The sequence below is a fragment of the Trichoplusia ni genome, chromosome 4, assembly GCF_003590095.1.
Source record: "Trichoplusia ni isolate ovarian cell line Hi5 chromosome 4, tn1, whole genome shotgun sequence".
Classification (NCBI taxonomy): domain Eukaryota; kingdom Metazoa; phylum Arthropoda; class Insecta; order Lepidoptera; family Noctuidae; genus Trichoplusia; species Trichoplusia ni.
The window spans coordinates 10860010-10876022 of record NC_039481.1 but is presented as its reverse complement, the minus strand read 5'-3'; the positions used below and the strand labels follow the sequence as shown (position 1 = coordinate 10876022).

At 33.4% G+C, this 16013-nt stretch overlaps 1 protein-coding gene across 1 annotated transcript in view; it reads left to right on the top strand.

Annotated features, from left to right (window-relative positions):
• Positions 1 to 5545: 5545 nt before the first annotated feature.
• LOC113492992 overlaps positions 5546 to 16013 on the top strand; it is a 30689-nt gene continuing 20221 nt past the window's right edge. Inside the window, exons 1-2 of the mRNA XM_026870755.1 lie at positions 5546 to 6482; positions 9420 to 9611. Of these exons, the coding sequence (XP_026726556.1) occupies positions 6170 to 6482; positions 9420 to 9611 (505 nt within the window). The 5' untranslated portion in view covers positions 5546 to 6169. The remainder of the gene's footprint in view (positions 6483 to 9419; positions 9612 to 16013) is intronic.

Sequence of the window (16013 nt, the reverse complement as noted above, 5' to 3'; positions counted from 1 at the left end):
GATTTTTCAATATTTTAACGATTTGATCGGTCTACATCTGCTATTATAGAGACCGCACACGTGGTCCTTCCAAAAAATCCTTTAACAATTTATTGTATTCTCTACTGAGTTAAAATTTTCTTCTTTCGTAGCCTGGTAAAAACAGGGGAAGGAACGAGACTGAATAAGTCTCTGAGATCCCTAAGCCGACGAGGATTAGGAACATATTTTTGGAAATTTCCCCAATAGGGCTGATAATAGCGTGTAGCTATCAGCACTTACATCCGTCATACAATGTCTGGAAAATTCATTTTGGCTGTCGGTATCGACAGCGTAACCTCATAACCAGTCTTTATTTAAGTTCCATTTATGCAGTAGGGATGACGGTAGGTATTTTACTTTAATGATCCTCAGGTATGTTAACGAATAAAATACGTAATTTTTCTTTTTAAATTGGTACAGTAAATAGAACTCATGCACATGAAGTCACTTTTATGTTCATATTTTGCTTTGTCCTAACATCACAAATAACAGATATCCTATACTTTAGACTTTTGTCATTGTCAATTTAAAAAAAAGGGGTGACTGATATTTTTTTTATTATCACGCTATTTATTTATCAGCAATTTAAAGGCAAATCATGATCAAAACACCAAATGTTTGTGAGGAAGATCAGTTTTAATATTAAGAGGACAATCAAACATAACGTGTTTCAGGAAACCGTTTATCTGGGTACAATTTTGCAAAATCTTATATCTTATGACACTATGTAAAATCCACAGTTACCGAGCCCGACTCTCACTTCACCAGCTCCGTCCACAAAAATAATTTGACATCTTCTTTATAGCGTCAGAAAACATCGTGTGTGAAAATAACAACTGTCTGGCTATCACTGTTCCTGAGAAACAGCCAGGTGACAGACAGACAAACGGACACCAGGGCCTCAGTAATATCGTTCTGGTTTACTTCTTTGGTTACAGTACAATAATAATTTTATGATAACTCATAATCACTGTCATAATCCGTCTAGCAATTTCAGGTGTAGGCCGGCCCAAGAACAGACGTGCTTGAAAATCATCCCAATTAGTAAATGGAAAATTTCGAAAGTAAAACATTTTTAGCAGAAGTGCTAAGACTGAGTTATACCTTCTGTTATTTTTTCCTACTTGCACCCCCCCCCTCCCTCATTTTTAAACGGCTCGATTTGTCAAACATGTCTAAACGAACACTCGCACATAATTCACGTTTAAATTAAAATAGTTCAATTCGTTCGGAAGATATAATGTCACAGACAGACAGGCAGGCAGATATGTCAAAGTTATAAACCCCTCTTTTTGGGATTAAATAAGAAAAAGTCATTAAAACAGCTGTGAAATATTTGACACCAGGATAGTATCGTAAACGATGAAATGTGTTTGATTCAAACATTTGATAGTTTTTGGGCCGCACAAGATTCATTATAATTTAGAAATAAAAAAACAAGCTTGAAATATAAAAAAAGTGTTTCATTTTCAATATTGCATTACATTTTCGCTATGATCGTTATTATTAAACTTCATAGTTTTTCACATCTTGAGAGACACGCAGACAAAGTCGCGGGCAACAGCTAGTAAACACAATAAAGGAACAAAATTTGTTAGAAACAATAGTAAAATTATCTCCTTAATAACATTTCTCTGTTAAAAAATCGTTAATGCTATAATAACATTTACTAACTAGGTACATTTTAAGCCTTTTTTTGAATAATTTATCATTTAAGTCTCTTATTGGTTTTGGTATCTTATTGTAAACGATTGGTGCCATACAAATTATTAAATTATAAAATTATATTTAAATTGAATGTGATTTTATTACTGTCTAATTATTTTTAGTCTGTGAAAAATTCTAATAATATCTGAACCGAATAGTGTTGTCAAATATTCTAGTACTGTGTGGCTTTCTAGTCAATACAAGACGGGCATAGAATTTTAGTTGTTGTTGAGTGTGTTTTTTTTGTTTGAAATAATGTGTCACACATGTAAATGTACGCGTTTGGACCAATAATGATTACATTGGTATGAAGTAGAAAAAAGGGCAAATAACAGTAGAGAAATCTCTTTTATTATTGGTCTGATTGGTTTACTACAACTGTGGAGGTAATATACAAGTGAAAAAGAAGAAATTTATATTAGTTTTTATAATAGAATAGAATAGCATAAATTTATTTGTTTAAACATAGGTAACACATATAAAAGCTCTTAATAAAAAAAAAGTCTCACTATGTTTCGCCTCACTTGGCATACAAATATTCGCTTAAAACTTTTTTTACTTTGTATCGTCTTTTGGCATCAAAGTTCTCGTGGAAACAAATGAAACGAGCCCAAGTTCGATAACGATGTGTTACTTTATTGCTGAGCTTCGACAGCTACTTGCTAACTCTATCATCAGATCCATCTTGCATTGCCACGCGATGCACACACATTTATGAAAAAATTTAGCTCATTTGAAAACAGAGAAGTGCGTAAATTGCAATATTTTAACAGACAAAGAAATTTGTGAAATTAGATTTTAAAAAGGAATTAAACCTATCTTCAAATCACAATCACAACTAAAAAACACATAAATGTTTTCTTTTTCAACACATTAATTCAAATAAACGATTTCAGCTACAAAAACAGCAACGAACAATCATCTCCGTATATTCTACTCATGAATAATCGCAGCACTTAAAATAAACATAAAATTAATGCCGTAATTGGTGAAGAAACTAGACGATTTATCTTCGGCTTTCCTAGAAATACGTATCGCGGCCCAAGATGGCCGTCGGCGACTGACAATGATCAAGTAAAATGTAGAGATGACATTTTGAACATTTTATTTGAAGAGCCCCGAGACAAGAAGTTAGACAAGAACTTAGTTTTTGGCGTTACTAAAACTTGTTTGATCATTCACTTCGATGGGTTGATAACCTTTTTTAAAATTTTTATATAGCCTGTTTTTGATCCCACAGCTGGGCAAAGACCTCCCCCTTTCTCTTCCAAACCTCTCTTTTCTTTGCAATCTGCCTGTTACATTTACGCATATAAAAACTCTTTTGATGTAATTTAATTGTTGTTTTTTTTACTTTCCTTACGGTTATAACGAGACTCGTTAAATATAGAACTAGAATTAATTACAGTGTGAATCTACAATAAAGAAAAACAAAACATTTATGAACTATAAAATGTCATTGCTAAAACAGTGTTTTGATGAAGTTTACGAATAATATTATTTTATCCCCTGATAGATTATTGAATACAAGATAAACAATGAATGTTGTGTTAAATAATTATTAATAATATTCACACAGAATCAGCGTGTAGCTAATAGAAATTTCATAGATTATGAACAAGTTAATTAACAATGTATACATTGTACACTAATAAATTAATTGTATACTGTTTTAGTTACATAACATTATTTTAAGGTATATCATGTAAAGTCCCACTACAATTGATGAAAATGATGTAAATATGAAATAAAACCACATATTTTGAAATTAACCTGTGATATTTTAAGTTAGACATACTCAACTTTTTCTGACTGGCTACCCTAAGAAGAAACGTCAAATCAATCTAAGGGATTTTGTTTAAAGTTTAGATAATGTAGTTTTTTCATAATTAGATCCCAAGCTAAGCAGAGCTTGTGTTATGGTAACCAGACAACTGATAAAATTACTTATATATTTCTTAATACATACATATTATAGATAAATTACACCCAGACACCAGAACAAATGATCATGCTCATCACACAACATTTGTCCTGGGCGGGAATCGAACCCGCGACCTCCGGTATAGCCGTCAGGGTCACTAACCACTAGACCAACAGGCCCGTCAACATATAATTCCTGTACTGTTTTTGTCATGTGGTCGTATACATTCAAACATTTGTATTATGAAGTATCTGGTAAATTGTATTCTTTGACAATTTATTCTAAGCTGAGCGAAAATGGTAGATTAAATATTTGGGTTTTTAGATGTGATCAAACCAAAATAATTGTAAATAAGTACCTAGTTGAAAATTGTTAACACAAAGTTTTTCAAGCAAACATATTTTTCAGTTTTTTGCTTGTTTAAGTAACAGACAAGAAACCGAAAACTTCGTTTCAATATAGATGGTCACCCATCCAAGAACCGACCGTAATAAGTGCAGCTTAACCTGTGATCGAACAACTTCTGCGTTGTAATTGTTGTGTTTCATTGTAAGCATTCTATTTTAAATATGGGTATTCAGCTGAAACCGTTTTGACTAAAAGTGGATGCTATAAAAACAATATAAAAAAAACCTAGTCAGTTAACATGAAGCGATTTTATTTTTCCAAAACCAAAGCAAAGCTTTGATATCATCAAAATAAAATATTTTCTAGAAACGTAAGCTTACTGAAAAATCCTATTCGCGTTCCTGAACGAATAACTAACAATTTCAATGTGAAATACATATAAACTACTCTTGCAAATAGGGAAAAAAATACTATATTTTAAGAAGTTTGATTTTGATATTAATTCGTATAGTGGGGAAATATTTATAGCAAAGCAATACAAGTTGAATATTTTTGGCTTGGTTTTATTTATCGACTATAGTACTAAACAAAATTAGATACATCGTATTAGCAAAAAGCGATTAAAACTTTTCTTCTTTCTGACAAGTGCCATTTCGTCATTTTTGCAGTAGAAAGCCCCGCCTGTCAATTTTATGAATGATAATTTCTATTTTATATAATTTCTATTCTAGCGGAAATCATCTCACACATCGTCTTTGGACATTTCTTTAGTTATCATGGTTCATGAGATACAGTGTTAAGACGGACGGCCAGACAGCAAAATCTCAGTAATAGGGGTCCGTTTTTATGCTATGAGGTACGAAGTTTTAAAAACCAACTTACGTATACAAATACTTTTTTTTTAAATATCCGTGGATGTCGAAACATCCGGATCAAAAGCATTGTTTCCTTCCTGGCCGGTCATTATCCGGAATGCCACGTGCTGCAACGTAAATAGATCAGTGTTAGTCCAACGGTTATAATGAAGCGCGTGCGACGATGAGAGGTGCCGGTGCACACGAGATGCTCCTAAGGGATTAATCTTGGGATAGATCGTTTGTTTTTTTTTTTGGTATTTGTTGAATATTTTTTGTGTTGTGGAGTTGTTTTTGTGAGTAAAGAAGTGATAATTTTTTAATGTGATTCGGATTGATAAATGTGTTGTTTTTGTGGTTAATGAATAATATTTTTGTGAATTTAGGTGGTACGGTAATAAATGCAATCGTTAATGCTATAGAGTTTTTAAAAATTATATTAGGAAATAACTTTCAAATAATTTTAGCGATTAAAAAGTTAACGCTAACCAAAATAACCTTTATTTTACGTAACGTATTAATTTTGTTTCATTAGTCCCTTGATAAATGAAATAGTTATTCTAAGAAAACACTTATAAGTATTGTAATTTTTTAACGTTCACTTTTTTTTGTCAAATTATCGCAAAATTATTGTAAGCTAAAAAGGTGACATTTTATTAAAATAAACATTCGTTTGTTATTTTAATAAAAATGACACTTTTAGTTAAACGAAAACTAAAATCAAAGAAAATCCCAAGAATGACAAAACGAAATTTGATTCTTTTGACACATAAAACCACTTTGTATTCCAATATAAATTGGAGTCTGGCAGTCGATGCAATTGTTTCCAAAACTAAATCCAGATTGACACAAAAGAAAATCCAGTGCGAGGAATGTTCGCATCTTTAGAAACAATCTCAGCAATGCACATCCCCTCTGCTTCAGATGCCGTAGTATTTCGGTATTAGAGACTCGCGGGGACAACTTTGGAAGCCATCCAGTTGGAATCACGCGCCGCGAACGCGCAAACGCCGTTTATCGATCGTTAAAAAATATCGCGAAACAAAAATAGATCGTCACAATATTTTACATACTTTGTTTTTCCTAGCGATCAGAAAATCTGTGATAATGTTTTTTTTACAAATCCAAAATTTTCATTTTTAAATTTATTTGAGTTTTTTTTAGTGTTGTGCTATTTTAGAAACGATGGTTAAATAGACATAAGCGAAATTAAAATACAACAGTAACAGTGAACAGTGGACTTTTGATGCAGAGTGCAAACAAACAATAAAACTCCACCTATTTCGAGCACTCCAAGCATAAAACGAGCAAACCGATGCTCATAAACAAAATGGCCACTAACCGGCACGCAACTTCGTTTATAAATCACAATATGTTTATTTGTATATTCATCTCGCTCCTATTGCCGATGGCGAACGAAGGTGCTGCGAATGTGTACGGAGATAGCCGAAATTTTCCGAATGACGATGGAGGGAAGCGATTAACTAGGGAATACCACCTTAGGCAAGGCGCTCTGAGGGGCCTGATTGTGAAACCAAGCCGGCAATACGATCTGCAGTATGTGGAGATGTTTCTCGGCATACCGTATGCAGCGCCCCCTACCGGACACCTCAGATTTATGCCACCAGGTAATTTTCATTTAGGAAAAACAGAATTAAGTACAAAGAAAAATGTGAAAGGATTTAGCAATTTGCTAATATAGACTAGGAGACGGCGTCGATAAATTTTCATCAATATTATTACCTGATTTTTTCCTCGTTTACATTCATCACTTCATCACACATCACCAAAGGCCTAACCTCGCTCTTTAGGTAAAAAATACATACAAAGCTATTACTTGCACGGGAATGAGTCTTGCTATAGTAGCTGATGTGAAAATATCACATATTGGATTCACTACTTTTATGAGGGAAAAATGCATACAAAGAAAAGATTAATAATTACCATGGAGATCAATCAACATTGTTATGTTACGAACAAACACCTACGCATCAACCTTTATCCTTTAAAGGCTAGCTCATTGGGCCACAGCTGTTACCGTAACAAACTTCATAAAAATAACTGAGTAATGTTTACGAATAGATCCCGTATCTCGTTAATACTCAATCTGTTTTAAAATCAAAACGATATTTTTCTCTCACGTCTTTATTAAATAAATCGCTCCTATATCCTTGCGTCGGGAGTTCACAAACAGGCGTATACCATGCACAAAGACACTCGTCGTTATAACAAGCATTTATGGATCACACAAACATTTGCTTTGTCTGGTCTTTGGTGGTAATCGAAAACGGACTACACAAAGATCGTTGGTGTTTTGACGTATAACATTCACCAGTCCAAAATTGTTTTACTATAGTGCAAAAGCCACACTCTACAGTGAGCTATTACATTCATTGGCCTAGCCTTTTCCAAACTATGATGGGGTCGGCTACCAGTCTAACCGGTTTCAGCTCATTACCAGTGTTTTACAAGGAGCGACTGCCTATATGACCTCCTTAACCAGTTACCTGGGCAACACGATACCCCTTGGTTAGACTCGCTGTCAGACTTTTTCAAGCTTCTGACTACCTGTAACGACTGTCAAAGATGTAGGAATAACAGCCGGGACCCACAATTTAACGTGCCTTCCGAAACACGGAGGAACTCGTTATGACAAAGATGGTCACCCATCTACGGACCAACCGCGTCAAGCATAGATTAACCTGTGATCGAATCGAATTCGAAAGTCGATCAATTGCAATTTGTTTTTAACTTTCCCGGTTTTCTAAGCTATTGTGGAAGCATGACAGTGTAATACTCTGCGTATAGTGACATGTCGGTCGCACAACAACAATTCTTATATCAATACTACTGTAATACTGCTCACCTATTAATTAGTTTTAGAATCATTTGCCCAATTTAAAGATTAAATGAAAATATTAGGCAAATCTATACTGTATACTAATATATAAAGCTGAAGAGTTTGTTCGTTTGTTTGTTTAAACGCGCTAATCTCAGGAACGACTGGTACAAATTGAAAAATTATTTTTGTGTTGAATAGACCATTCATCGAGGAAGGTATTACAATGACAAGACAGTACAATGGAAAATGTGGAAAAAGCAGGGCAGATATAAATCATAACTTATATCTTCTAACCACGCGGACGAAGTCGCGGGCAACAGCTAGTGTTCTAATAAAGTGCCATTAAAAGGCAATTTGACATCATAGATGTTGCTTTTTTTAATAAATATTAATTAAGCTCCAATAGATCTTAGTTTGTTTATCAGGATATTAATACTAATATCAGGAATATAAGTTTTAAAACCCATCACAAAACGCCCGCTCCAGCATCGTGTGTTGGTTTTAAACATAGAAGAACAAACACACACAAACACGTTTTATACAAACACTAGCTATTCTTGTGTGCACAACAAACATTTTCCTTTCCGTTCCTAGTTCAGGACCTAACAATTTATGCACCGTTTAACTGGGTTTACTTTTGAAGGTGTAATAAAATGCTGTTTGAAAGTTTTGTATTCAAACTGATATTATTATTTACAAAAAAAAAAATTCCCCGATCATTTATACAAGTCATCATTTATACCGATCATTTATCATTTATGTAAGTAGAGAAGTGGCCATCTGTAAAAGTGCGTGTACTGTAAAAAACAGTAAGAAAACGTCCAAGATTGTAAGCCATTGCAATACTTTTAACATAATCAAAAGCAAAATATGTCTTAAACAAAATGAATCAAAAATAGTCAAATCTCTCTCTGAGAAAAAAATATTGGTGTGATCTACAAATGTTTCTGCCAATATTGAATCAATTTTTGAGTTCATAAAGCCCATCATTGTTACAGTCGCTTAATTTGTGCTTTTAAAGTCTTCTTGTGTAACTTGACGAGATCAAATTCGCTTGGTCAGATTTGTAATTTGAAAGAATAATTTCAGAAACACTTTTAAGTGTAATATTCTAAGAAATCTGTTATATCTTTATAAACACGCCAATCATTGGTCAAAACTTTAACGATTGTTACTAAGAATTGGATGGAAATAACGCTGATTCATATTTTGATGTTTTGGTTAACCGAAAACTATAAAATATCCCTATGAGTAGCTTGCGCGCTATCAAATTGTTTCCAAATTAAGAGAGTCATAATGTAGGCATTAATGTTAGTTTTTTTCGTCAATATTTGTATTTTATTTCTAAGAAATCTTACCACTTCTTTACGATTGCTTGTATAAGTTACAAGTTTTTGGTCTTTAGAATGACATTTATTTTAAAATAATTTTATCATTTAAAATGTAAGATTAATTCTTTGGATTCAAGACACTGAAAACCAGTTTTGATGTAAAATAAACACATGCATGAAACGATTCAAAAATTATCTTTTAAAAATGCAAATGAAATCAAATGAACTTGAATAAGTACTACAATTTAAAGACAGAGAAAAATATCAACAGAAAAATAAAACACGATAAGCATACAGCAACAGGAAATACCAACCGCAGTAACCCAAAATCCCGCAAAGAATTTGGTAAAATCTATATGCTTCATCTTTTATCATAACTGCGTTTGTTTCAGTCAGTGCCCCTCCATGGCCGGGCATGAAGATGGCCACACGATTTGCCCCCGTGTGCCCCCAATCATTACCCCACATCAAGAAGGGGAACCCGCCGTCTTCGGGGCGACAACACTACTTGAACCAGTTGAAGACATTCCTCACCAATGAGTCTGAAGACTGCTTGTATTTGAACATTTACGTTCCATATCGAGGTAAGGTGGCTTATTCAATATTATGGATTGCACTAGAGGGCCTTTTTATACGGAGAAATCACCCTGGGGAGAAGTCTACTCTTAGCGGCTAACGTCACCAGGGTGCTTCACCCGTCCCTTTCCTACTAGAGATTAGATCAACCCCGTAGACTAGAAGTTAAATAAAATTGTTTTCATTTTTGTGAAAACAATTTTATTTAATAGTTGTCATTAGTTTGTTGATTTACAAATATGCATTAGGCAGGTACATTATTTTTGGATCTCGTAAACCACAACGCTCGTGAAAACTGGTTGCTTTTCTGACCATTTGAAACCAATTCCGATAGTGAACTTGATTGAGCGGCACACGATATGACAAACCAACATTATTACGAAGAACAAGATTATTACACAAACTCACACTAATGATAGAAGATTATTACGAAGTTTCTACAGCACATCGTTTTTATGTAGGAAATTACATACATAACGTTATAGAGTCACCGCATTCGAAACTCAAAGCAATAATAATACTAACGTAGGTGTTGGAACTCATTTTTCATGCCTCAGAACTGACATGGAACAAAGTATGTCGACATCATAAATATTCTTCATCAAATCTCTTGTTTCCGATATTTGTTTTGTGAATTATTTATTTGTTAAAGAATATTATATATTTCTTATATAGAATCCCATTTTTAGGTATTTTTACAGTCTGTCTGTCTGTCACCTGGTTGGATCTCGAGTCTTTCACGAGTCATCGAGTTCATCGAGTTTTTCACTATGATATATTTCAGTTCTTTAACAAAAATAGAAATATAGACCTAGCTTAATGGATAAATAGTTGTTACGGGTATAAAGACTGGCAAGTACATAATATATAATTGTCACTCAACCAATTTTTTTTGACAGAACCAAGGGATTTTTTTGGAAACTACATACTCGTGAGTCCGACTCTTACTTAATCGCTTATTTATTTAATAGCAACCACTTTATAATAGACCACCAAAAAAACTTTACTTCGTTTAAATTTACCCCAGAATGTATTCTTACAAATTCAGGCAACCAGGTCATTGAAACCAAAAATCAAATCATTGATTACCCAACAACGCTACTGAAAACAACTGAATACAATCGATCTAATATCGAAGCGCCTATTGGCAATAGTACAATCCTCGTACTATCACATGAATTGGCAGCCACGCAGCAATCTTCGAATTGTTCAGATGAATCATTAAATAATGAGAACAGTATATTATAAGCGCTGTCGTTTGTCTTATGGAAGATTAGTAATTTGAGGAACCAGATTTGGACCACTTTTGGACCTTCTTGGATAGATTTGTACCCCAAGATTTTTTTAGGCTTTCCTGCCTAAAACCACTAGCGTACCGTTCGCGATCCTGTCTTTTAGTCTCCACTGTTGGCATCTCTGTCACCAGTCTGTATCTCAGTAATTATCCGGTTAACGCATTACGTAATAACCGGTCAAATGCATTAATTTGAGTCTATATTTCAAATAGGTATTCGAAACTCACGATAAGTAAAATGAATAAATTGAGGATGATCTTCAAAATCTACACAACATGTTTTCATGAAGAAATCTGTAGAGATAGTTGTTATGTGTGTATGTATAGCGAAGCAAACAAAACATTAACTATTTTTAAAATTAACCTCGGACGCCACGTAACCACGTGAATAATATCTGGAAGATAACATTGATATTTAATGGCGTCAATGGGAATCCTAAAAAAATACAATAAACAACAAAATACTAACTTCAAAAGATTTGGCAGGCGTGTTAAAATTTTTAGGATTCCAGAAATGAATCATAGAATTATTTGATTGGCCTAACATTTTCATACTCGTACACAATAAATAATAATTTAAAACATTTTAAAATATGTCTCTTTTGTATTTAAATTGTGTTCTCTTTGAAAATACTTTGTTCTGGGAGACAGGTTCTGCTTCCATTCGATTATAATTGTATGTAGAAAAGAATTTTTTTCTACAAAATGTGTTAAAAAAATTTTTTTTTTCAATTTTGATTTCTTAACTACCTTTAAGAACCCAAATACAAAATCAAAAGGGCTGTTTTGAAACATCATAAAATAGTCGTTTCAAAAGCAAGTGGAATCTAATAGAAAACAGGTCTTAATAAATGGAGTGTTCATCAAAAAGTTGGATTGCCTATTTAGCGCCAGAAATGAGCGCCCAAAAGTTTTCAAGTATGCTTAATAGTATCATATCCATCAGAAAACATAATCACCGTTTACTTGAAGTTTCTTTGGAGTCTTTCAAGGACAGCTTAGTACAGGAAATTTTCATGCTTTTCCACTTGACTGTTTTAAGTCGAGAACGATGTCTTGTTTTTTTTTTTTGTTATATTGGTGAACGATGTTCTTCTGCAAATCCCATAAGGCCTAGTATTTTTTTAACCTGGAAATATGTTTCCTTACAAAATACATAACAAATAAATAAACTACCTAATTTTAGGGTTTCGTAGAAACCGAAAAACAGCAGTTACCCTGAAGTAAGGCCACTGTTTAGCCGTCTGTCCGTTTATCTATCTATACGTCCTTCTGTCAAGAATTCTTATTAAGCTATACCTTATTATACCTGTGGTGGCCCAGAAAGGACTCACACTTGACCAGTTTTCATCATTCCTAAAGTCTTTTATCATAGACGTTTCCAGGTATGTCAGTTACTGAAGAGACAGAACTGCTATAAACAATGCACCAATTGTTGTCAAAACAATAACTTTCAATAATGTACTTGCTGTTAAAAAGCAACCAATCACTGTCATTGTTAGTAATACAGCAAAATGTACACAACATTTTGACTCAGTTAATAGTATTCCCATCATTACATATGGACAGCTCTTTGATCGTGCAGTTCGAACGTTCGAACGCTGTAGAAATATTACTCAATACTGTGCACCGTTGGAGCTTGTAAACATGGTGCTCAACTATTTGTGGTGAATGCACTCTAAATATAAATACTAAAGGTATACTTGTAGGATGGAGATGAAGTCAAAGATGGGCATGAAGAAATTACTAGAGATTAGAGGGTCCATGCTTGTCCTTATACGATCATTATTTCCTTCAAATGAAAATGCTGATTTTGACACCAAAATACCTGACCGTGGCTATTTTAATTCAAGTGGCTGTCCTTGCATTTTTGACACGAATTAATACGCTGTTATAATGTTTTGTTTAGAAGAATCTCAAAAATCTTGAAGTTCTCTTTCTATTTACTTTTAATTTTGTTGAAATTTACTTAAACAACAAACCGTGATTGGTCTGTGTTTACAGATAGTGTATTTCTATAGCCGTTATAACTAAAAATAATTTAAATAGAGTAGAACAAGGTTTAGCACGGTCACAAATTTGATGATTGACTATTTTATGAGAAACTCGTTTTTCTCTAGCCGTAGTTCGTACGGAACACTTAGTGTCTTGAGCCTAGTACTTGACTGGTTTTGTTTGTATTATATTAATCATTGCTTGGCTAAGTTATGGTAAGTATGTTCTTGCTAATAGTGATGTATCATCCATTACTTACTAAGCTTTGATCTTCTTGTTATGACAAGCGTCACACGACATAAATTTTCATTCAACGATGTTTTCCAGTGCATGCGTAACTTCTATATGCAAATGTTTGGAATGCATTTCGGCTGTTTCGAAATATCTTGGGATGATCATAGGCGGTTAGAATGTAAACAAGATCCAATGTTTTCATCAAGTGTGGAGAAACTTGAAAGTTGCATATAGAACCAGACAAAAGGCTTGAAATTAACTATTTCGCCTAAATATAAACTGAGGATTTGTTTTAGGTACGGCAATTTATATTTGAGACGATTTTCATAAAAATTTGAATGCTACAATTATTTCAAAAGTTTTCGGTCTAGTGACTCATAATCAAAAGTAAACAGAAATTATCATGTTACCAGAACATAAAATGTTTATAAAGACGATAAATTCTGTAATGTACTACGTACAATTTAACGCTAAAATTTCTTCACCGCATCAACCCAGAAACATTCGCTCACAAAACTAATACAGGTTATTCCACAGATTAAAATAACTTTGGCGCCATCACGAAAACGTATGAGTAAATATATGTCAATCATGGTAGATGCCGGTTGAAACTACTGAAATAGCGCGTACACAATCAGCAAACATACTTTTAATGGAAGTAGGGCGATGCTTGATTCGTTTTCAGAAATGCTTAAGTGAGTAGTGGATGGTACTTGAAATTACTTTATTTTTAAATATATTTTTTTTTGGTTTTTGATCTCTTTAAATTATAACGCCATCAGAATAACCTTCACCGTCCTTGGATGACGTTAGTATTTTGCTTACGGTCAGATATTTACTTTTTGTTTTACCTATTTTAGAAGTATTTTTAAGCGGGTTAGTATTACATTTCAATACATATTTAGCGTCATTTGGGACTTAAATAAAATCGAATCATTTTATTTGCATAAGATGATTTGATAGCATAAGCTCAGCTGTTAAGGACCGGTGACTCAAATTTCTCCATTGCATTTTTGTTTTTGATTTTCAATCGTTAACTAAAGGAAATTATGGAAATGTATGTTTCTTTACTTAATAAATTATTTAGACAGATATCTAGCTATTCAATTATGCAACGGTTTACTCACTTGTATTTATCGGGATTGCCCGACTAGTTTCGAACCCAACATCATTTAATAATGAATAACACTCACGATAGTTGCTATCAAAATCTAGATATTTAAAGCTGCTAGCCTACATTCAAACATAATTATCTTAGCTCCAGAACTCATTCACAGATGGTAACAGAATATTCTCTGTGACACACTTGGGTGGGATGTTTCAACAAAGTTTTGCTCCACTTGTGATGGTATCATCTCTGTTTATATGAGAATTCCAAGCTACGTGTAAAGTATCGGAGCTTTGGACTTTAGATAGTAGGTAGTAGTGGTGAATAATTCCAGGTTTATTTAAAAAGACGTCGCAACATTTAACAATAATAAAATCAATTCTCCCGCCTTGTAAGTGAGATGATCTATCCCGACGTAGGACTTAAACATGAAATTATGTTGAAATATCAAATAATAAGTATTTATAACAAAATATAGTCTTAAAAAATTAACTGGCTACAGTATTACTACTTAAATCGTATCCCAATAAAAAATATACCGAATAAATTAAAATAAAGTCATCAACCAAAAACTCTTATCATAATCATCTTCATAACAGACCTCTTTTAAATAAGACAACACTTTTCCGGCCCCAGTAACAAATCCCTGTATCACTCGAACAAAACTTGAAACATTCTTAACTAAGTTTAGTTTACGCCGGCCCGAATGGTTCCAAATATTTATTTATAACCAAAGAATTTGGACAGTACGCGACGGAAGTGTTAGAAATAGACGCATGAAATTGGTTCGCAGCTGACACGGGTTATAATAGGCCTGTAGGGTAGGACGTAATGTCACGTATTTACAACTTTTACGAGGTTTTTATACGATTTTGAATACGAAAGAACTGCGTTACTTTTCGACGGTGTGAAAAATTGTTCATGGTGTTTGAGAACTTTTAAAACGATGTAGTATTAATCGTTACTTTGATAAAGAATCAAGCAAATCATATACAGAGAAAATATGCAAAAAAAACTTATAAATGGCTTTAAAAGTCTATTGTCCGATGAACATTATAGTAATGCTGGATATGCATTTATGAAAGAATGAGTAAAGGAGATCACATTAAAAAAAAAACTGCAAAAGATCAAAATCGAGTTTATCAAATAAATAAATATGACCGAATGTCGGATAACAAGGGCGTGTATAAAAGAATTTCATTTGTAGATCACGACATGCGCCACGTAACATAAATACGGAACATTGCCTCGACTTATCAAACATTAGGACTACTACACGAAAGAATCCTTCAACATAATACCTTTGTAATAAGGAACTCGATAAAATCTCAAACGGTAAAAAGTAGGATTACTAAAAAAATCATCATTCTATACTGAACTTTATTTTCGAAGTCGTAAGGTCTAAATTTGCTTTTAAAGATAAAAACGTCAAATCCAGACGTAACCCGACAAACTGGCTGTAAAAGATGTAAAGTAGAAGTTTCGTTTTGTTCAAAAGTTTTCTAAGAAATTTCCATTTTGTTCTGACCTTTGTTTGAATTTGCCTACACTGAGCTAAAGTTTCCAACATTAGAATTGGATTTAAATGGGATGTAGGAACTAGTGAAGGAGTTACTAATCCCGATGGACCGTTGAACAATTTGGTGTATTCGTATAATCCACTGGTTCGATCAATTCGATCCCAGTAAGATGCAGACATTAAATTAGAGTCATCCACATATTTCAATACTTATTTTGGGTCTTGATGTTATTTTTCTGGATGCAGTGTATGCTTTTGAG